General features: G+C 44.5%; 2 protein-coding genes across 6 annotated transcripts in view; both read right to left on the reverse strand.

Annotated features, from left to right (window-relative positions):
- Positions 1–1,436, reverse strand: part of ANKFY1 (ankyrin repeat and FYVE domain containing 1) — a 103,370-nt gene extending 101,934 nt beyond the window's left edge. For all 3 annotated transcript variants that reach the window (XM_008009906.3, XM_008009907.3, XM_008009905.3), the window contains exon 1: positions 1,380–1,436. In XM_008009906.3, the coding sequence (XP_008008097.1) occupies positions 1,380–1,389 (10 nt within the window). In that variant the 5' untranslated portion in view covers positions 1,390–1,436. The remainder of the gene's footprint in view (positions 1–1,379) is intronic.
- A 5,681-nt stretch (positions 1,437–7,117) lies between these two features.
- UBE2G1 (ubiquitin conjugating enzyme E2 G1) overlaps positions 7,118–22,850 on the reverse strand; it is a 102,047-nt gene continuing 86,314 nt past the window's right edge. For all 3 annotated transcript variants that reach the window (XM_008009911.3, XM_073004600.1, XM_073004599.1), the window contains exons 5-6: positions 21,892–22,015; positions 7,118–10,417 (exon numbers count right to left, since the gene is read on the reverse strand). In XM_008009911.3, the coding sequence (XP_008008102.1) occupies positions 21,929–22,015 (87 nt within the window). In that variant the 3' untranslated portion in view covers positions 7,118–10,417; positions 21,892–21,928. The remainder of the gene's footprint in view (positions 10,418–21,891; positions 22,016–22,850) is intronic.

Raw genomic sequence — 22,850 nt, forward strand, 5'->3', positions numbered from 1 at the left:
CGGCCTCCTAAAGTGCTGAAATTACTGGCGTGTGCCACCACACCGGGCCAAGACCTTGTCTACACACACACAGACACAACTTTTTAATGAGCCGGGTGTGGTGGCGAGCACCCGTGGTCTCAGAAAGCTGAGGTAAGAGGATCGCTTGAGCCCAGGAAGCTGAAGCTGCAGTGAGCCGTGACCGCACCACTGTACTCCAGCCTGTGGGACAGAGCGAGACCCTGTCTCAAAACACACACACACACACACACACCCCCACACACCCCAAAACCAACTGGGTGCCAGTGCCAGCTATCTCTGTAACTTTGCCTAAATTCCTTTATCAATAAAGGGCAAATATACACGCCAGGCCTCCTTCACGAGGTTATCTAAAGTCTAATGCAAATGAAAAAAGCCGACCAACTGTCACGTGCTACCCAAATCTAAGATCCATCAAGAGACAGGTTCATTCGAAGCTCAAAACCAACAGGACAAGTCGTGACCAAGCACAATGCAGTCACTCAATAAACAAAGGTCAAGTAAGGAATATTCTTCTCCATCACGGTGTAAAAAGGAGAACCACGCTGCCAAGATACAATAACGTCGCTGCACGATTCCTGACAGGTAACTCCCCATCTCTGGGCCTTCTTTCCCCCTACGTGTACAATAAGGCTTTGACAATGAAGGCTTCTAATTACTGCTACATTAAGAGAGGCAGACTCTGACAGACCAGAGTGCCTTAACCTGCAATGTCATGAGAAGTGCACCAGACCAGAGGGTAGGCACTGGACTGGGAGGCAAAGGCACAGAGGTCTGGTTTGAGCAGCCCTCTTGTAAGCAGTGTGACCTTGGCCAACTCCCTTCCCGCAAACCCCTTCCTCCCGTCTTCATCTGTACGCCTGGCCTGAAGGCAGGGGCTGCTGCGGAGCCGGAGCCGCCAGTGCGCCCGCCTGCTTGACCCCAGCCCGAGGAGTCCCACGCTCTTCCGCAAGCAAGGGATGGACCCCTTCCGGATGCAGGACGTGCCAGGGCAGCAGTTTCGATTTCCTAAGGAGAAGGCTTACTTCCCCCGGCGTCCCGGCACCGCTGGCAATCAAGAGCCTCCCTTGCTGCCCTCGGGGCCCCGCGGCTGCACGCTGCACCGGCACGAGACCTGCCAGCCCCGCTCCGCAGCCGGCCGCAGTCCCGCGGGGTCGGTATCGCGGGAGGGGCGTTGTCATAGGAACCGCGCTCCGGACCCCAGCCCGAGAAGCTCAGGAGAGGCTGCACAGAAAGGCTCGCGAGACCCGCGGAGCCCCCATGCAACCACGCCCGACCTTCCCCTCCCAGGGCAGCTTCTCCCGGCCAGCAGCCCCCCCACAGCTCCGCGTCTTCCCGCGCGGCTCCACAAAAAACCCTACCTTCCGCCATGTCTGGCCCGGCACTGCCTGCAGCCTCGCGAGAAGTGCGCGGCTCAGCCGGGGCGGTGCGGAACGGAATCACCAAGTCTCGCGAGAATCATGGGAGGAGCGGCAAAGGGCGGAGCCGAGGGTAGGAAAGGGGTGAATGAAAGTGGAGGGGATTGCTGGGCTGTGGGGGAAGCGGAGAGCCGGGTTTATTTTTACCGGGTGTTTTTGAGGCTCAAGATTTATTGAGCACTGACTGAGCCCTGTCATATTCCACGTCCTTGGCAGGGCACCGAAAAGGATGACACAACGAATGCAGACGACTCCTCGGAGAAGCTTGGCAGTGAGAGGGGTCAAGAGAGGGGGTTTGTTGGTCCTTAGCTTGTAAAGATAGGAGAGGCTGGGAGAAAGGAGCCAGTGGAGAGGTGCCTGGGGAGGTGGGATGCTCGGCAGGCGATGCAGAACTCAGGAAAACGGATTAAATTTGGCCTAGAGGCGGATCACCTGTTATTCCACTAAAACGTTAGGAAACAAGAACATGCGGGCAGATATATAGGGGAGAAGAAAATCAGGGAGATCGTTTGATGACATCGATTTTATGGGTGAAGTTATGAGACAAGGAAGGAGACCAAGAAGAGCGAAGAAACTTTGGAAGAGGACGCTGAAGTTGGAAGGCCTGGTTTCAAATGCCTCATGTATGTCTTGATGGATCACTTTTTTCTACAACTCAGCCACCAGGCTGCAGTAGCAGATACACTGAATTCTAGCATATGTCCAGGGCTTGGGATTGTATTGCCCAAAATAAATTGAGGGTGCTATGAGACGACAGCCCAGGCCATCAAACATGGGATGCAGACTGGCTAGGGACTGACGGAGGAGCCACGAAACTGCAGGTCTCTAATAATTGAAGGCCAGTGCAGTGCAGGCAATGTTGTGAGAGCTTGGTGGTTAAAGTAGCAAACAGGTTCATAGTGAAGTAGCACTAGGAGATGATAAAAGTCCAGGACAGGCCGGGCGTGGTGGCTCACGCCTGTAATCTCAGCACTTTGGGAGGCCGAGGCGGGTAAATCACCTGAAGTCAGGAGTTCAAGACCAGCCTGGCCAACATAGTGAAACCCCATCTCTACTAAAAATACAAAATTAGCCGGGCATGGTGGTGCACGCTTGTAATCCCAGCTACTTGGGAAGCTGGGGCAGGAGAATCGCTTGAACCTGGGAGGCGGAGGTTGCAGTGAGCCGGCGGTTGCAGTGAGCCGGCGGTTGCAGCGAGCGGAGATTGTGCCACTGCACTCCAGCCTGGGCAACAGAGTGCGACTGTCTAAAAAAAAAAAAAGTCCAGAGCCACAGAGGACCGAAGTGGAAGTGAGAAGCCAGGAAAATTAGATGTTGGGATTTAGAGGTAGGAAAGGAAAGGAGCTTCAAGTGCTAAAATCTTTGGCAAATATGGGGAGGACTAACTATATGATTAGTTAGACAATTGCAGAATGGAGGGCTAAACAGTAACATAGCTGAATAGAATGAGACTTTTCTTGTTTTTGTTTCTGTTTGTTTGTTTGTTTTTCCAGAGATGGAGTCTCTGTGTTGGCCAGGTTGGTCTTAAACTCCTGGTCTCAAGCAATCCTCCCACCTCAACCTCCCAAAGTACTGAGACTACAGGCATGAACCCCCGTGCCCGGCCTGGCATGAGACCTTTTCAAAAACGACTTTTACTCAAGGGAGAATCAAAAGAATGCATCAATAGTTCAGGATTGCCGGGAAAGTGGTGGCCTTGGAGGGCAGCCAGGAGTAAGAGATAAAAGGTTGGAAGGATGGATCTGAATTAGCTATACCTGGTGGTGTAGGCTTTTAGTTGTTGCTACTTGGGAGGCTGAGGCTGGAGAATCGCTTGAGTCCAGAACTTTGGGGTTGCAGTGAGCTGTGTCCTGCCGCTGCCACTGCAGCCTGAGTGACAGAGCAAGGCTCTGTCTCTAAAAATAAATAAGAAAAAGAAAAGAAATTTTAAAAGAAGGATCTGAAAACGGAATAAGAGTGTCAGAAACGAAAGGGAGGATTTTGGGGCTTTTTTTTTTTTTTTTTTTTTGAGACGGAGTCTCGCTCTGTCACCCAGGCTGGAGTGCAGTGGCGCGATCTCGGCTCACTGTAAGCTCCGCCTCCCGGGTTCATGCCATTCTCCTGCCTCAGCCTCCCGAGTAGCTGGGACTACAGGCTCCCGCCACCTCGCCCGGCTAATGTTTTGTATTTTTAGTAGAGACAGGGTTTCACCGTGTTAGCCAGGATGGTCTCGATTTCCTGACCTCGTAATCCGCCCACCTTGGCCTCCCAAAGTGCTGGGATTACAGGCGTGAGCCACCGAACCTGGCCAAAAGGGAGGATTTAAAGTTGGAGAAGCTTTAGGTACTGTTAAGGATAAGCATTAGTGGGTAGTGAGGTGGAGTGGAGGAGGAATTTGGAGCTTAGATCATGGAAACATCGAGTCAAGCACTAAATTTTTGAGGAAGGATAGGAATTCTGGCTGACAGGTACCTGGGAGATGAGAGACGGTGTTGAAATGTGTAAGCCTTTTTGTTGTGGCAGGAGACGAAAGGCGTGAAGATGGTATGAGTCAGGGAGGTGCTTAGAGGAACTGCACTGAGCAAGCAACACTGAGACAAAAAGGGTAGGGGAGAACTTTCCAGGATCCATGGAAGGGCCATCACTCAAAGCGTCCCTCTCTGTTGAGAATGGTTTATAGGTGTGCCCAGTGGTGAGTCTTTGGGGCCTTCAGAGTGGCCAGGCAGGCCAAGCTCCTCTGGATGCAAGCAGTCTCATCTTTTTATTGTGGAGTACCCTGCAAATATTGCCTGGGCCATAACGTAAAAGCGACATGGAAGTTGTTGTAAAGTACCGTCACTGCTGACTCCTGATTTTGCGTGATGACCATCATCACCACAGCAGCACCAGCCTAGGGTCTGGAATGTAGCAGGCATTCAAGATGTTTGATGAGATGTTTCCACTGCGTGCTATTCTGGGAGTTAAGAGACCTGAGTTCAAGTCTGGCTCCACAGCTGACTTGCTGTGTTGATGATGGGCATGTCCTTGCAAGCCTTATGCTGCCTCTCAGATTTTACCTGTTTCCTGAGGAAATGGGACTAGAATCCATGGTTCCTAAAGATTCGGAGAGCCATGAACCCTTTGAGAATTTGATGAAAACCAGAGACCCTCTCCCTTTGAGTAGCACACATGCAGGAATAAATAAACATGTGCCCTTTCAGAGTGTGCTTGGACTACATGTCCATGATCAAAGAAGAACTCGCCTGAAGGGACTGCTTACCTCAGGGGCTTGACTGCCTCTTCATCACAACCTCATGCTAAGGAGCCCTCTACCAGAGGTGAAAGTACCCATCTTAGAAATGGCTTAACGGTATATCTGGGCCCTTGTCTGTTGTTTTTGTTCATTTGTTTTGTTTTGTTTTTTTGAGATGGAGTCTCGCTCTGTTGCCCAGGCTGGAGTGCAGTGGTGCAATCTCAGCTCACTGCAACCTCCGCCTCCTTGATCCTTGCTGCCTCAGCCTCCCGAGTAGCTGGGACTACAGGCACATGCCACCACGCCCAGCTAATTTTTTATTTATAGTAGGTATGGGGTTTCACCATATTGGTCAGGCTGGTCTTGAACTCCTGACCTTGTGATCCACCCACCTTGGCTTCCCAAAGTGCTGGGATTACAGGCGTGAGCCACCATGCCCAGCCAGCCCTTGTCTTTTGAGGGGACTCTTACTGGCCTGTAGCCCCAGAGTTACAGAGAATGTAGTAAAGCCTGTGAAATAAAGCACTCGTAGTACTCAGTAAACTACAACACCCACCAGGTTTGGATGGAGCTATAACATTAGCTATAACCAGAAATATAGATGTCTTGAAAAAGCTGAGCACTGGAGCATGGTTCAGTTTAGACCCACTTCAGGTTTTGCAGTCAGATTCAGAGGAACTTAGTGTGGTGTTGTCTCAGGCAAGGGACATGAAGAACAGGAAGGGAATAAATGCCGTTTGCCTTAGCTTCAAGAGCACAGGGGAACAGACTCGGGGAGGCAGTGCGGTATTACGGCAGGGCGAGAAGAGGAGGACACCTCCACTGGTACTCAGATGAACTGCGTCAAGTACCACTCTCGACACATCCATGCTCTCTCTGACCCTAGAAAAGTCAGTGTTCCTGGTTTCCTCACCTGTGAAGAAGGGCTAATAGCACCCAATAGGTCAGGGAGGCGGTGGAACTGAATCCCAGCTATGCAACTTGTGTGCTCCACAGCGATGGCAAATTAACCTGAGCCTGTTTCCTCATGAGAAATTATTACTTTGGAAGCGTCTTCTAAGAATGTGACTAAAACCTTTAGGAAAAACACATAGCACAAGCTTGCCACAAAAGAGAGGCTCAACAAAAAGAAAAAACCTGATTTCCAGCGCTCTTGTTGGGAATAAATGGAAGTCACTATGAACATTGGATACTGCTGAGAAGAGGAAAAAAATCAAGTTTCTTGCCTAGGACTTTCTGTGCTGCTCCTATGTCTTTGGATGTGTTTGGTTGCCTTTTGTGAAAGGCTTTTCCTTCAGTTTATTTACCTGTGTGAACAGAATTCAAAATTCTTTCATCATTTCACTAAAGCTCAGGGAGGAGTACCAACTCAACAAGCCAAAAAGCCTAATCCTGCCTTGGCAGCCAGATTACACACATCTGAAACTGACCAGAAATACCATGCCCAGCAAATAATGTGATCTGTGAACTGAATCCTGTGAGGGTTGTGGGCCTCCCCAAGGCAGAAAGGGTTGAGTTTGATGAGGTTGTTATTAGCCCTATCCCATGAGAGGGAGAGGGAGATCCACATCTTTCCTGGAAGCCTAGTGCCTCACATACACCATCAAAAACCTGTTCATTTGCATTTGAAGCAGCATGCAAATAAAACATTTTGGCTCTATACCTCGAGTAGCTGATTATGTCTAAAACTGATGTAAGTTTGGGGATATGGTCTAGACCCTTCCACAAGTTTATTCCAAATATATTTGTCAAGAATTTGCCCTCTGGAAATAACCCCTAATCTTCCCAAAACTCCTCTCGGGGGATTTTCTTGTTTATAATTTAGCTGAATAAGAGGTCTGACTCCATGTTCATTTCTCCAAGTTTGTAAGGAAGAGGCCTTAATAGCCACTAGTGATTTATATCAAGGACAAATAAGCTTTCAACACCTAACACTAACTCCGTATGAACTGTCTGTAAGGATTCAGGATAAAAAGCTGGATGTTGATATCTTGTGTATCTTGTAAAGAAGGTCCTGTTCTCAGTCTTACTTCTTTCGTCAGGAACTTACTACATGACCCCTGGGCAGATATTGGGGCATTTTCCCATCTGTTTAGAGGACAGAGGTGGTAACTGAGATGTGACAGTTCACATTTGAGTCTGGGTTCCTCACCTTCCAGCTTATCTTTATGGTAGAGCCAGTTGAGGCCAAAGGCAAAATCCCCAATAATGTTCTCATATGTGCTCACCTGAAGGTTCTAAATCACAGTGCACACAGACTCTGAGTTAAAATGGTACGTGCCCATGTCCTGGAAATCTAAAGAGCATCATCGTCAGGTTGGAAGGTAAGCTAACGTCTCTGGTTCCTTCTTTAAAGCCTGTGAAATACGAGGTTTCCCTGTGGTCCCTTTGGCATCATGTGCTGTTTATACAGAAAGAGTCCCACAACTTGCTTTTGAGACCTGCATCCTAAAACCAAAACAGCTCATGATACAGCCTCTAAGTCGTCATTTATTGATTTATAGAGCACCCATCACATGAACGAGGTGCTTTACAATACAGTCAACATCACAACAGAACTCACATCGTTAAATACAATCAACAAATTACAGAACTAAAAAAACTGAAACGAAGCAACATTATGTCAAATTTCAAAGATGCTGAGAAGTGGCAGTACAAAAAAAGGTAATTCCACCAACTGGAGACCAGAGGGGCAAAGATACACAGGCACCACAGCCCAGAGCGGGCAAATTTGTAGGGGGTGAGCGAGCATATCAAATCAAATTTCACAACCAAGAATGAAGGCCGTTAAAGATACTGACACCCACGTGATCACAGTACTAGTGGAATAACCTCACACACATGTTACCTTAGAATAACAAGAAGTCAACCTCATATGGATTTTAAACTCAAGAGGCCAGAAAGCCACTGAGATCGTCTATCCCATACAAGCACAGACTGAAATCTACATGCCTCTACGAGAACTTGGAATAAATTTAGGAAACAGCCAACAGTTCTACAATCCATAAGATCTAAGGAGATGTTGTTGATGGTTGGCACAAGTTTAGGGGGAAAATATCGTTTTCCTAAAGCAGAGAAGAATCGCCTCACATCGATGGTGAGGCACTGGTGGAACAAAAGCCACCTGGTTCAGTGTCACCTGAGTGTGGGTTTCATATCAAATGTAGAGGCATTTAAATTTACATTATCAGATGAACACTGAGAAAGGCACAGATGACATCTCTGACAGAGGAAGGGAAGTCGTAACATCTATGTAGGCCTGTTTCAGTGTGTAACAGAGTCAGGGCACTAGGTGGAAAAGCACGTGAAGAGAGACGCACTCATTCCTGGCTCTTACTTCCACTCCCGTAGAGCTAGCCCTAGAAAAAAAAAAAAAAAAGAAAAAAAAAAAAACAAAAAAAACACATGGTTTTATCAAAGTAACTGCATTAAAGTGGCACTTAAAGTTCAAAAATAGTTGTCCCTGAGTTACTAGGTCATTTGCTGCTTGCTGAAGAGTCAGATCCCAAGTTTCACCTCAATAGATTGCTAGCAGAATTACAGCAATAGGAGAGCAAAATTCTAACTCCATTTTGCCACAAGCTACCACCATGTGAACAATTTCTGATTTAAGAGTAAAAAGGGAGCGATCCCATCTCTTAAAAAAAATTTTTTTTTTATTAGCCAGGCATGGTGGCATACACCTATAGTCCTAGCTACTCAGGAGGCTGAGGCAGGAGGATCACTTGAACCCAGGAGGTCAAAGCTGCAGTTAGCTATGATCGTTGCCACTGCACTCCAGCCTGGGTGACAGAGAGACCCAGTTTCTTTAAAAAAAAAAAAAAAAGGAAAAAGGATTGCATTCCAAGTCCCTTGAGGGTGTACAGTGCTGACATTTTGGGGCAACTATTTTTACAGAGTCTTTGGAAAAAAACCAACTCACAAAGTTCTTGAAGAACACTGGTTTCCAATGAATCAATTTCCAGTCACAACACATTTACGAGTTTTTATAAGGTTTGTGGGTTTGTATAATGTTTACGGGTTTTTATAATGCTTCAGAGTAGAGAACAGACAGGGGTTTAGAAAAAAATCACTCTCTACTGTGACGACATCCTCAACCATTTTATTTCTGCTTAAAAAAGGACATACAACGTTTGTAGAGGTCTGGGCTCTTGGCAGCAGTTCCTTCACTCTTCTGCCAAAGCATTTCTGCAAACCCCACAGAGCAGAGATGCACGAATTCTCACTGATTCTCACAATCAAACACCATGTCCCATCTGCTACTGTTTCAAGTTCTATCCCTTATAAGCCAAAGACTACTTCCCACACACAACCTCACAATCAACATGAAGGAGCCTAGGGCCTGCCTTTAACACTGCACATGTTCATTTTACCAATTGCTTAAGTTGTTTCAGAAAACGGTATGATAGGAAATATATTTAAGCTCAAACATTAATCAAATCCAAGTGTACTATTGTTAGTGATGGGATACGTCACATAGCAAAGTGTTTACCCCTGTAATGCTTTTAGATTCACATGAGAGTCCAGATAGAACCAAATACATACACTGCCATGGCCATGTGATTTTCAAGTATTAAAAGTTCATTTGCATAAGGAATCAACCTGAGATTTTCCTAAACCACTTCTCTGGCATTCAGTATTATAGCCTTCATTCAATACAATAAAAGCCAACAACTTGACAATTATTGAAAAAAAATTATATTTTGGAAGAACTCACTACATAAGGTGACAGAATTCCAAAATCAAATTACATGAAAATATACATCGCAATTTCTTTGTACAATAGGTGAGAAAAATCTGCAGTATAGAAGAATAGAGGCAAAGAAATATGAAGGACTAAGGAGAACGGTATGAGAGTAAATAGTATTTGTAATAGCAAACCCAGAAGTTAAGTAGAAAGCCTGTAGCTGTGCATGCTTCATTTATCCAACCTTAATACCAGGCAACTGAAGGGGGAAAAGTCAGATTTGCTATTGTTTGGGGGAAATTTTCCGTAAGTTGAATTAAGAACCATCTATTTGTAGTTCTCGGGGGGTAATGACTGGGATCAAGAGCTCACAACAGCCAATAAATGTTATTGCTATATCCAATCCAAGAGGTGGGTGCAACTAGAATATAAAAAGGACAAAGCACCTAGTGATGACTCCTTCAAAGTCATCATTAAAAATCAAGTAATTGCTCATTAAGTATTTCAGTATTGGAACTAAATCATTTGAGAACATTCTGGCAGATAAGAGATAAAAGCAAAGGGGAGTGTGTCAAAACAAAGAAGATACAAAAGTTTAGTAAGTGAAAAGAGTTTAATGAAGCCTCAATGGTTTAAGGGAAATTAAATGGAAACTTTTAATCCTAATTGCTTTTCATCTGACATGCTTAAAGGAATCCTTTTAAACTGATAAGAAACAATGAATAGGAAAGAAAACCTGCTAAAATCTTTTAGAATTTACACGATTCTTATTCTACTACAAGAAAGCATTATTTGGTACAAGGTGTATTTGTGGATGTACATGAACAGTATATATATTATCCGGATCATGTTGTGCTATGTACAGGTCTTTACAATTCTTCCTGAAGGTTAAAACAGTTCATTAGAATTCCAAATGCGTAATCATCTGTAAGTTGGCACTTGTTAGGCTCTTGTCAGCATTGATAACTGGCATGTTTTATTGCAGCCCAGTTCCAGCCAGTGTTTGCCAACTTGTACAACAGAAGTCCAGCAATAGGTGGGTAGAGTGCAGGAAAAACAGTGCCATGTTTCTCAATTGGAGACCTACAACAACAAAAACAACATTATATAGTCAATTTATCAATTATAAAAGAATTAACTGTAAGTAGGTTTTCTCCATATTAGATTTATTGGGCAACAAATCCTTCACTTCATTCTGAGCTCACTTTGTTTCTGTCTATTATAGTAGCTCACAGCCTCGTGGGTCTATTTAATTTTACATGTAAATTAATTGACATTAAGTACAATTTACAATGTAGGTCCTCAGTCATGTTAACCACATTGTACGTGCTCAACAGCCACATGTGGCTAGTGACTGGCAAGCTGAACAGCACAGCTCTGTCTTTATCATCACAGGAAGTTCTAATGGACAGTGCTAATTTAGATTTTTCAATACTTCAAATGTCTTTCAACTTACATTAAATCTAGAATCCATAAGAGAAGATTTAAAAGTCAAGTGATTTGGAAATTTACAAACATTTGAGGATATTCAGAGAAACTACTTAAGATTGCCACACTTCCCAACTTGCTAAATTCTATCCAACTCACTATAGCTCCCTTCAAACCCATTTTCTCCACAAAGCCTGCCACAAATGACCCTCCATCCCAATTACAGTTTCTGTTTTCAATCTGTTGGCCTCATATCATCAAATTAGACTGTAAGTCAAGAACACATATACGTAAAAAGCAGGACCATCTCATCAAGTCTTACGTGCCCAGCAGCATGCTAAGTGCTTTACAAACTCATTTTCTGAATGCTCACATCACCATTATGAAGGAGTCTCCCCGTCTAAAGGTGAGATAAGTTCACATAGCCAATAAATGGCTTTCCTGTTCAAAAAGTTAGAAAAACACTAGGTTGAAGTTTTTGTTTGTTATTTATTTGAGACAGGGTCCCACTCTGTCCCTCATGCTGGAGTGTAATGGCATGAACACGGCTCACCGCAGCCTCCGCGCTCAAGTGATCTTCACACCTCAGCCTCCCAAATAGCTGGGACCACAGGTGCACACCACCATGCCCAGCTGATTTTTAAATTTTTTTGTAGAAACAGGATCTCACCACGTCACCCACGCTGGTCTTGAACTACAGGCTCAAGCAACGCTGCCACCTCGGCCTCCCAAAGCATTGGGATTACAGCCATGTGCTACTGAACCCAGTGGTTAAAGCTTTAAAAGTCTCACTTTTCAGAGTCTTTATTATATTAATATGTGCTTTGAAAGGGGGGTGGGTGGGGGCGCCAAGGACAGCAGAAAAGGAAACACCTATTAGGATTACATCTTTAAGTCAAGTGTTCCAAAGAACTCAGAAACTCTGAATCTATTGCCATGCACAATTTTGGGCAAAAGAATTCAAACAGAAGATGACTAAGAAATCAAGGGATATAATTTTAAATTCCTCACAGAGAAGCCAAATATACTTAAGAGTTATGGCAAATTTTAACTCACACCAGACATGTTCAGAATTCAGCGTGCCTTCTGAAGCCCAACATGAATTTATCAATCTTTTTTTTTTTTTCTTTTGAGACAGAGTCTCGCTCTGTCACCCAGGCTGGAGTGCAGTGGCGAGATCTCAGCTCACTGCAAGCTCTGCCTCCCGGGTTCACGCCATTCTCCTGCCTCAGCCTCCCAAGTAGCTGGGACTACAGGCGCCCGCCACCGTGCACCACCATGCCTGGCTAATATTTTGTATTTTTAGTAGAGATGGGGTTTCATCCTGTTAGCCAGGATGGTCTCGATCTCCTGACCTCGTGATCTGCCCACCTCGGCCTCCCAAAGTGGTGGAATTAGAGGCGTGAGCCACCGCGCCTAGCCAAATTTATCAATTTTACAATCACTCAAATGCAACCATAGCAAAAGCTCTGTTGTGGGGAGAAAGAAAGCTGTTTAGACGACCTCCCTGCAAGATCCTGAGAGGTAGAACGACTGCTAAATGTCTTTCCAAAATACATGTACCAATCAATGTAAATGGCCCTTAGCAAAGCATGAAATGTACTAAATAACAAATATATCACCTTCACCAGATACACATATGCACATACATATTTTTATTAGAAAATCAAAAGACATACACTGAAACTCAAGAGATGGCCAGGCACAGAGCTCCTGCCTATAGTCCCAGCGCTTTGGGAGGTCAAGGTGGGAAGACTGTTAGACACCAGGAGTTCAAGACCAGCCTGGGCAACAGGAGACCCTTGTCTCTACAATAAATAATATAATTAGCCAGCCACGGTGGCACATGCCTGTAGTCCCAGCTACTCGAGAGGCTGAGGTGGGAGGATAACTTGGAGCTCGGAGTTCTAGGCTGCAGTGAGACATGAGTGTACCACTGCACTGAAGCCTGCGTGACGGTGAGAGTGAGACCTTGTCTCGAAAAAGGAGCAGAACAGGGCAAGGGAAGACGCCACTGTACTCCAGCCTAGGCAACAGAGCAAGACTCCCATCTTAAAAAACACAAAATCAGGCGACCTAGCCTTTTAATAGCATGGTTCCAGTTTTAGATCGCATTACCCTTTTCAGCAGAGGAAAAGGAAAATCCGTCCCTCTTCCCTTTTAATAAAACTTATACTAAATTCTAAAGAGACAAGGCCTCAGTACCGAAAAGGCAGGTTTTGTCATTCTTTTCTCCAGAAAGGTAAACGTGAAAACTGAATTACCAGCACAGCACTGCAAATAAATGGTGCTGACTTGAAACAGTCATTTACATTTTAAGCATATCCACTTCATAGAATTTATGTTTCAATATTAATTGAAATTATATCAATTGCACTGGTCATTTGCCTCAGATTTTCTCATAATTATGCCTGCTTTTTAACCTAAAAATCTGGAGATGGTTTACCACCAAAGAACTTGAGTGTCTTATTCCATTTATTAATATTTCTAAAACTAGAGTCAAGTCTTTAATTTTCCATATGGCTACAAAACCTAATCTTCTAAAAAGATCTAAAAATATATATAAAACAGACCAATGTGCTCTCAAATAGAAGCCACTTTTTGATGTTAATGACAAAAATAAAAGTAATTCTTCAATCACAGGCAAGTATTTCAATGATCTTAAATGTTTCAATGATCTCGTAAGTGAAAACAGCCAATACCAATGAAATTTTCCCCATTACCCTTCACAAAAAATGCTTCCAAAAGTTCCAAATCACCCTACACAGTCACCCAGTGTACTCTTGACCCATCACCAATCCACTGACTTCTTCCCCCACACTGGGGCCGTGCTGCTCCTCTTCTTCTACCATGAGATTGGCGAGCAGCTCTAACACCAACTTCCTTTCTGAGCTCTCTGTGAGAACTCACTCTCCTAACTCTCCTGCGTGTTACCAAGCCAGCTCTGTCTCTTCCTCCTGTCCCCTAAATGTGCAGTCTCCAAGCTGCTGTCCTTGACCCTGGTAAGTACTGCTCTCTCTACACCAAACAGATCTTCATCTCTACTCTGGAGACTTGCAATGTCACCAGCAGCCCTACTTCTAACACCCAAAATTGAGTCATGGTCTGCTTCTAATCCCACTGAAGCCTTTTTTTGTTTTTTGGAGACAGAGTCGCCCTCTGTCACCCGGGCTGGAGTGCAGTGGTGCAATCTCCGCCTCCCAGGTTGAAGTGATTCTCCTGCGTCAGCCTCCCGAGTAGCTGGGATTACCGTCGCGCACCACCATACCGGCTAATTATTTTTCTATTTTTAGTAGAAAGCGGTTTTGCCATGTTGGTCTCAAACTCCCACCCACCCACTTCGGCCTCCAAAAGTGCTGGGATTACAGGCATGAGCCACTGCCCCTGGCCTCTACTGAAGTTTTTGATGTGATTTAACCTTACTTTATTTTATGCTTGGTCTACCTGGCTAGACAAACAGCTCTTTACAGGCCAGTATAATGTATCTGTCGCATTCTATGTGTTCCCTCCTTCCCCAAGAGGACAGTGCCTTTGCAAATGTGTGAGAAATTACTATGGATTCATGCCCCACATCTGCGACGAGGTAAGGCAGGCAGCCTTCTACCTTGCCGTGCGGAGTTACACGATGCACAGTCTTCTACCTTGTCGTGCGGAGTTACACAATGCACAGTCTTCTACCTTGTCGTGCGGGGTTACCCGATGCATAGTCTTCTACCTTGTCGTGCGGAGTTACACAATGCACAGTCTTCTACCTTGCCGTGTGGGGTTCCACGATGCACAGTCTTCTACCTTACCGTGCGGTATTACCCGATGCACAGTCTTCTACCTTGCTGTGCGGAGTTCCACGATGCATAGTCTTCTACCTTACTGTGCAGAGTTACCCGATGCAAAGTCTTCTACCTTGTCGTGCGGGGTTACCGGATGCATAGTCTTCTACCTTACCGTGCGGGGTTACCGGATGCATAGTCCTCTACCTTACCGTGCGGGGTTACACGATGCATAGTCTTCTACCTTACCGTGAGGGGTTACACGATGCATAGTCTTCTACCTTACTGTGCGGAGTTACCCGATGCATAGTCTGCTACCTTACTGTGCAGAGTTACCCGATGCATAGTCTTCTACCTTACCGTGCGGGATTACCCGATGCACAGTCTTCTACCTTACCGTGCGGGGTTACCCGAAGCATAGTGCTTATGCTGGGGCAGTCCCCCAGGACACGGATTCTGAGGCAGAGATTTGGTTTGTCAGGAGGTGCTCTCAAAAACAAGAGTGAGGGATGCAAGCTTAGACAAAGGGAGAAGATAAACTAATTCAAGGTAGTTGAGACAAAGGCCTCAGTCAATACTATGTTAGAATGACCTTCCCAAGAATTCCCAAACAAGACAAAAGAGCCAGTTGACCAGGTCTCTGTACCAACCCAACTCCACCCACCTAATCCACCAGTCACAGAATGCAGGTAAGCACCAGGGATTCCAGAAGCTGGGGAATGACTGCTTCCCTCAAGGCAGTCTGCCGACACCGGGCTCACCCTCTCTCACCTGCTCCCTCTGATGAAGCCAACTGCCATGTTGTGAACTGACTTACGGAGAGGCCTGCAGGAGACAGAACTGAGGGAGAACTCCAGCCAACAGGCAGTGAGGTGGAACTCAGTCGTGCTTGGAAGCAGATGCACCCCAGTTGAGTCAACCTTACTTTACCACAGCCTTTACCACTTTACTTGACCACAGCCTTGTGAGGGACTTGGAGTCAACCAAGTCACACCCAGATCCCATGGCCATGGAAATCATGAGATAATAAATGTTGTTTCAAGCCGCTACGTTTTAGTAATTTGTTAGGTAGCAATAAAGAACGAATACAGTCCCTCTAGCCTTAATGCAGAGCAGAGCCCTCCTTTCCAGTTCAGTAGCCATGGTGCTGATCTGTGCCAAGGGGAGGATTTGTTTCCTTTTCCTCTCTATTCTTCCTACCCCACAGCTGAATTAGAACATAAGGTATACGAAACTAATAATCTCTATATAGGGCGAGGTGTAAACACTAACAAAATGTGAGATAAAGCCTGGGCCAAGCAGCATCCACAGGAATCCGTGCATGTTGAGAAAATATGTGTGGCTCATGGACTTGAATGTAGATAAATATGTATTTTCAAATAATCTTAAATTGATTTCATTTTCAGTTCAGCCCAGACAGACTATACATTTTTCAAGTGTTTATAGTGAGTTTTCGTTCACATCTATGTCCCATCGCATGACTGAAAACACAAAAAATACTCAGAAAGTGTGTGGTGACAAAGCCGTGAGAAAAGCTAGCCTCCAACAAGAGACAGGTGAGGCTGCTGACTATTCAGTCTACAAAGCCGGACTTGGGAAAACAGGTATCTTTATACTTTTTTTTTTTTTTTGAGACGGAGTCTCACTCTCTTGGCTCACTGCCTCTGCCTCCTGCAACCTCTGCCTCCGGGATTCAAGCGATTCTCCTGCCTCAGCCTCCCAAGTAGCTGGGATTACAGGCACCTGCCACCACGCCCGGCTAATTTTTGTATTTTTAGTAGAGACGGGGTTTCACCATGTTGGCCAGGCTGGTCTTGAACTCCTGACCTCAAGTGATCCACCCATCTTGGCCTCCCAAAGTGCTGGGATTACATGCATGCGCCACCGTGCCCGGCCTAAGGAAACAGGTTTCCATGGTATAAAGCCTAAATACAAAAAAATCGTGTAATGACAATGACATTTAAAAATTAGGTGCACATCTCAATAAAAAGAAGACAAACTCATTTATTTAAGCATTTGATATAGCAGGGTTGCCCAATCCTTTGGCTTCCCTGAACCACACTGGAAGACAAATTGTCTGGGGCCACACAAAATACACTGACACTAACCATAGCTGATGAACTTAAAAAGGAAAAAAGAAAAAGAAATCTTAATGTTTTAAGAAATTTTACAAATTTATGCTGGGCTGCATTCACAGCTGTCCTGGGACACATGTGGCCCACAGGCTGCAGGCTGGACAAGCTAGCATACCATACTCTGAGTATAACCCATTGTTAGAACACACAAGTGACGGCCGGGCGCGGTGGCTCAAGCCTGTAATCCCAGCACTTTGGGAGGCCGAGACGGGCGGATCACGAGGTCAGGAGATCGAGACCATCCTGGCTAACCCGGTGAAACCCCGTCTCTACTAAAAAAATACAAAAAACTAGCCGGGCGAGGTGGCAGGCGCCTGTAGTCCCAGCTACTCGGGAGGCTGAGGCAGGAGAATGGCGTAAACCCGGGAGGCGGAGCTTGCAGTGAGCTGAGATCCGGCCACTGCACTCCAGCCTGGGCGACAGAGCGAGACTCCGTCTCAAAAAAAAAAAAAAAAAAAAAAAAAAAGAACACACAAGTGAAGTCACAGATTTTGGTGTGATGTATATTTAATCCAATTTTTAAATGATTACACTTTTAGTTCAACTAACGATTGGTTTAGGTACTTACTGAGGCATTTACTTCCCTAGCAGATTTTTAAAAGATAGTGAAAATAGGAACAATTTTTAGACTGCATGGTATATCTCATAGTAAAGGGGAGCACTTCTGGTTATAAGAAGAAGATCTAAAAGCACATCTAAATTTTTTCTAGAAACCAGAGACATTAAACATGAAAACAGGATAAATGGTGGATAGACTTTAGCTTTACTTCTGACTTAAATCTTCGCATCTGATACATTTAATCACAAAAATAATAAATTAAAATTAAGATAAACAAGCCAACCGTTGAAAAAGACAAATGCCCATGGCCAGGCACTGTGGCTCACGCCTGTAATCCCAGCACTTTGGGAGGCCAAGGTAGGTGGATCACTTGAAGTCAGGAGTTCAAGACACCAACATGGTGAAACCCCGTCTCTACTAAAAAACCCAAAATAAGCCAGGAGTGGTGGTATACACCTGTAATCCCAGCTACTTGGGAAGCTGAGGCAGGATAATTGCTTGCACCTGGGAGGTAGAGGTTGCAGTGAGCTGGGATCACGCTGTTGCATTCCAGCCTGGGCAATGAGAGCAAAACTCTAACTCAAAAAAAAGCCCAAAACAGATCAACACATACTGGTTGATGTGTTGGAAATCTGATTTTATAACATAACAAGCACTGTGTACCAGTGGTGAAAGCAGGGACTTGTCAATAAATGGTATAGTCAACAGTTATACATCACGGGAAAAGGGGGTGAATGTTCAACCTCTACCTCATACCATACACAAAAATCAATTTCAGTGGATTCAACCCAAATATGAAAGGCAAAACAGATTTTTGGTGGTTAAAAAAAGAGCAGGCTTTCTAGCTAAGAAACGAAAAGTAAAATCCATAAAGGAAAAAGACTAGTAAGTTCACCTGCATTAAAATTAAGAACCTCAGGCCGGGTGCGGTGGTTCATGCCTGTAATCCCAGCACTTTGGGAGGCTGAGGCACGAGAATTGCTTGAACCCAGGAGGCGGAGGTTGTAGTAAGCTGAGACTGAACCACTGCACTCCAGCCTGAGCGACAGAGTGAAACTCTGCCAAAAAAAAAAAAAAAAAATATATATATATATATATATATATATATATGAACCTCAGTTTGTCCAAAGGATACCATAAAGAAAATAAAAGAACAAGTATACAAATCAACAAACCGAAAAAGTAGTCTAAAAACCTGAACATGCATTTCGCAGAGAAAACCTCAATGGTCAAACACATGAAACGATACGCAGTTTCATTGGTAACTAGGGCAATGCATACTAAGTCCACAATATCCAGATTGAGACGGTTCAAGCAATTCTCTTGCTTCAGCCTCCCGAGAGGCTGGGACTATAGGAGTGCACCACTACGCCTTGGTAATTTTTATATTTTTTGGTAGAGACGGGGTTTCAACCACGTGGACCAGGCTGGTCTTGAACTCCTGACGTCAAGTAATCTGCCCATTGAGATGAGATCCCAAAATGCTGGGATTACAGGCATGAGCTACCATGCCAAGTCAGATTGATAATCTTTCAGATTTCTGATAATCTCAAATGTTATTGAGTATATGAAGCAAAGGGAATCCTTCTTTTTTTTTCTTTTTCTTTTGGGACAGAGTCTTGCTCTGTCACCCAGGCTGGAAGGGAGTGGTGCAATCTCAGCTCACTGCAACCTCTACCTCCTGGGTTCAAGCGATTCTCTAGCCTTAGCCTCCTGAGTAGCTGGCATTACAGGTCCAAGCCACCATGCCCAGCTAATTTTTGTATTTTTTAGTAGAGACGGGAATTCGCCATGTTGGCCAGGCTGATCTCGAACCCCTGACCTCAGGTGATCTGTCCATCTCCCAGAGTGCTTGGTTACAGGCGTGAGCCACCATGCCCAGCCGGGAATCTTTTTTTTTTTTTTTTGGAACGGAGTTTTGCTCTCGTTGCCCAGGCTGGAATGCAGTGGCACGATCTCGGCTCACTGCAACCTCTGCCTCCCGGGTTCAAGCAATTCTCCTGCCTCAGCCTCCTGAGTAACTGGGACAACAGGTGCCTGCCACCGCACCTGGCTAATTTTTTATATTTTTAGAAGAGGCAGGGTTTCACCATATTGGCCAGGTTGGTCTTGAACTCCTGACCTTGTGATCCATCTGCTTCAGCCTCCCAAAGTGCTGGGATTACAGGCATGAGCCACTGCACCCGGCCGCAAAGGGAACATTTATCCTTGCCAATGGGACTATGTAAAGAAGGAACACTTTAGAAAATAATTTGGCATTATCTAGTCAAAATGACATACGTGTACCCTTGATTTAACAATTCCACCCCTAAGTATATACCCTAGAGAAACTCTTACAGTACAACATGCAAATCAGGAAACAAGGAGAGCCACCCTCTATCACAGAAAAAGAAAAACACCCCTACACCAATTCAGAAAATAACTGCAATGACAGTAAGGAGCAGAGCGGTAATTTACCAAAAGAAACAGCACACTTGTGAAATACACCTATTTGCAACAACACAGATCAACCTGAAGAATGTTGAGCAATAAAAGTAACAGAAGAATACATTCATTATCATTCCACATATAAACAGTTCAAAATCATGAAATATATTGTTTAAAAATGCAAATTTGGTAAAATTATGAAGAAAAGCAATAGTAAACCCAGAATTAGGAATATGAGAAAGAAACAGAACAAAGCAGTGGCGTCTAGGGGACAGAAGATAATGGTAATGTTCGTTTTCTTAAAATAGGTAGATTCAAGATGTACCATGAAGTGTGATTTTTTTGGACACTGTATTTCAGTTTCTCCCTTAACCCTCACAAATCAATAGGTCTTTTATTGCATAATTTAAATGTCACAAATAGGTCTTATGAATCATCTGGCATCTTGTTTCTGAAGCTGGACAACTCTTAGACCTTATTCACAAACCTGTAGAACTATTCCTTTTTCAGAGACACAGATACTAAAATATTTTCTGCTATGTTTTTAACTGTTGCAGCTTGCTGAATCAAAGCAGCTGAATTTGAAACAAGCTCAATGTTATATCCTTTGGTGCTCTAAGCCTTCAGAAAACTTCTATAGTAACAAACTATAGAAACCACCCCTGAAAGGATAGTCTTCACTTCAGTTTCTATCATTTCAATATTTAATTTTTTAAAAGAAGAGACCAAATAACCCACATGTGGACAATTAATCTATATTATTTCCTCTTCTAAGGTAGATGGGTGCCTTCCATCTTTGACTCCTTTCTAGACCTAACATAAACTGTAGACAGATGTTATACAATGAAAGGCAAGTTTTTACTGCTGGCCCTATCTGTAAAGACCAAGGAGATAGAAGACCAACTTTTTTTTGTTTTTTGCTTTTTTTTTGGGATAGAGTCTTGCTCTGTTGTCCAGGCTGGAGTGCTATGGCGCGATGTTGACTTACTGCAACCTCCGGCTCCTGGGTTCAAGCGATTCTCCTCCCTCAGCCTCCTGAGTAGCTGGGATTACAGGTGCACGCCACCACGCCCAGCTAATTTTTGTATTTTTAGTAGAGGCAGGGTTTCACCTTGTTGTCCAGGCTAGTCTCGAACTCCTGACTTCTGGTGTTCCACCCACCTCGGCTTCTCAAAGTGCTGGGATTACAGGCGTGAGCCACTGCGCCCAGCCAGAAGACCAACCTTGAATAGGTAGATGGCTAATAGTCTTGCCTATACCCTACATAATACAGTATATGAAGATATAAGAGGCCGGGAGTGGTGGCTCATGCCTATAATCCCAGCACTTTGGGAGGCCGAGGCGGGCGGATCAGGAGGTCAGGAGATGGAGATCATCCTGGCTAACACTGTGAAACCCTATCTTTACTAAAAATACAAAAAATTAGCCGGGCGTGGTAGCAGGTGCTGTAGTCCCAGCTACTGGGGAGGCTGAGGCAGGAGAATGCCGTGAGCCTGGGAGGCGGAGCTTGCAGTGAGCCGAGATCGTGCCACCGCACTCCAGCCTGGGCGACAGAGCGAGACTCTGTCTCAAAAACAAAAAAAGATGTAAGAGACATTAGTGCCCAAGTGATCAGGATGCTAGATCAAAAAGTCAAACAAAGAAACTAAACGGAAATAAGAACCTTATCATTAGAAACTTTACCATCAGTGAAAAGAAATAGGCCACCAGCATACTAACCATATGAAAGCAGAATATCTAGTCAAAAACAGTTGATGTCTTAGGAGAAAAGCAAGCAGATTATACAGTAGTTTTAAGAACGAGACTACTGGATAATACCATTAAAAAATGAAGTCGGCCGGGCGCGGTGGCTCACGCCTGTAATCCCAGCACTTTGGGAGGCTGAGGCGGGCGGATCACAAGGTCAGGAGATCAAGACCATGGTGAAACCCCGTCTCTACTAAAAATAGAAAAATTAGCTGGGCGCGGTGGCGGGCGCCTGTAGTCCCAACTACTCGGGAGGCTGAGGCAGGAGAATGGCGTGAACCCAGGAGGCGGAGCTTGCAGTGAGCTGAGATTGTGCCACTGCACTCCAGCCTGGGTGACAGAGCGAGACTCCGTCTCAAAAAAAAAAAAAAAAAAAAAAAAAAAAAAAATGAAGTCAATGAAAAAATGTAATTCAAATACCCAAATCACACAATTTCCAAAAACTAATATGATACTTACAAAAAAACAAAAGTATGATATTTAAAATAAACTTACCCTGAAATAAGTGAAGTTACTAGCTGCTAAATAAATGTCACTCAAAAGCAGTCTCTTGGCTTTTTCTTACACAGCGGGCAACTTTTCTTTTAAATTCTCCATTTCTATCTTCCCTCCATTCTTTCTGTAGATTAAAAAAGCAGTATCAAGTGATTTCATGCAAACTCCTCTTTATAATCTCAAATATTTATTTTAATTTTGAATGTAATCCCTTGGTGATTTGTCCACTTCAAAAATATTATAAAGCTGATAAGGTAGAAAGCAGTTAGACATACTTTTGCAAGACACTACCAGGATATACAGGCAGAAATCTCCTATGCAAATTCCCTCTACATTAAAAATTATCTTTAAAAAAGAAAAAGATCACAAAAGAACATTTACAGTTTTGTATTACACTGAAAAAGAAAGTTAAAATACACAAATAAGACATTCAGGCCAGGCGCCGTGGCTCACGGCTATAATCCCAGCACATTGTGAGGCCGAGGTGGGTGAATCATGAAGTCCGGAGTTTGAGACCAGCCTGACCAATATGCTGAAAGTAAACGTACAAAAATTAGCCAGGCGTGGCGGCCCATGCCTGTAATCCCAGCTACTCAGGAGGCTGAGGCAGGAAAATCACCTGAACCGGGGAGGCAGAGGTTGCTGTGACCTGAGATAGCGCCACTGCATGGCAGCCTGGATGACAGAGCAACTCTGTCTCAAAAAAAAAAAAAAAAGACATTCAGTTGCTAATCTGAAGGATTACCAACTCTCCCTACTGGAAACTACCAGAATATAAACATAAACGTGTCTGCAACGTAAGGTAGGTAGGTGGGATGCATCATATTGAGATGATACTAAGTACCATTTCTAGTGTAGAGAAAAACAGATGCCAATTATCACTGTCACTGTCTGACATGCAAAAATGGAACAGAACAGTGGGGTAATGAGGGGAGGGGAAGAGAAGGGAAGGAGAGAGA

The sequence above is a fragment of the Chlorocebus sabaeus genome, chromosome 16 (assembly GCF_047675955.1).
Source record: "Chlorocebus sabaeus isolate Y175 chromosome 16, mChlSab1.0.hap1, whole genome shotgun sequence".
Classification (NCBI taxonomy): Eukaryota; Metazoa; Chordata; class Mammalia; order Primates; family Cercopithecidae; genus Chlorocebus; species Chlorocebus sabaeus.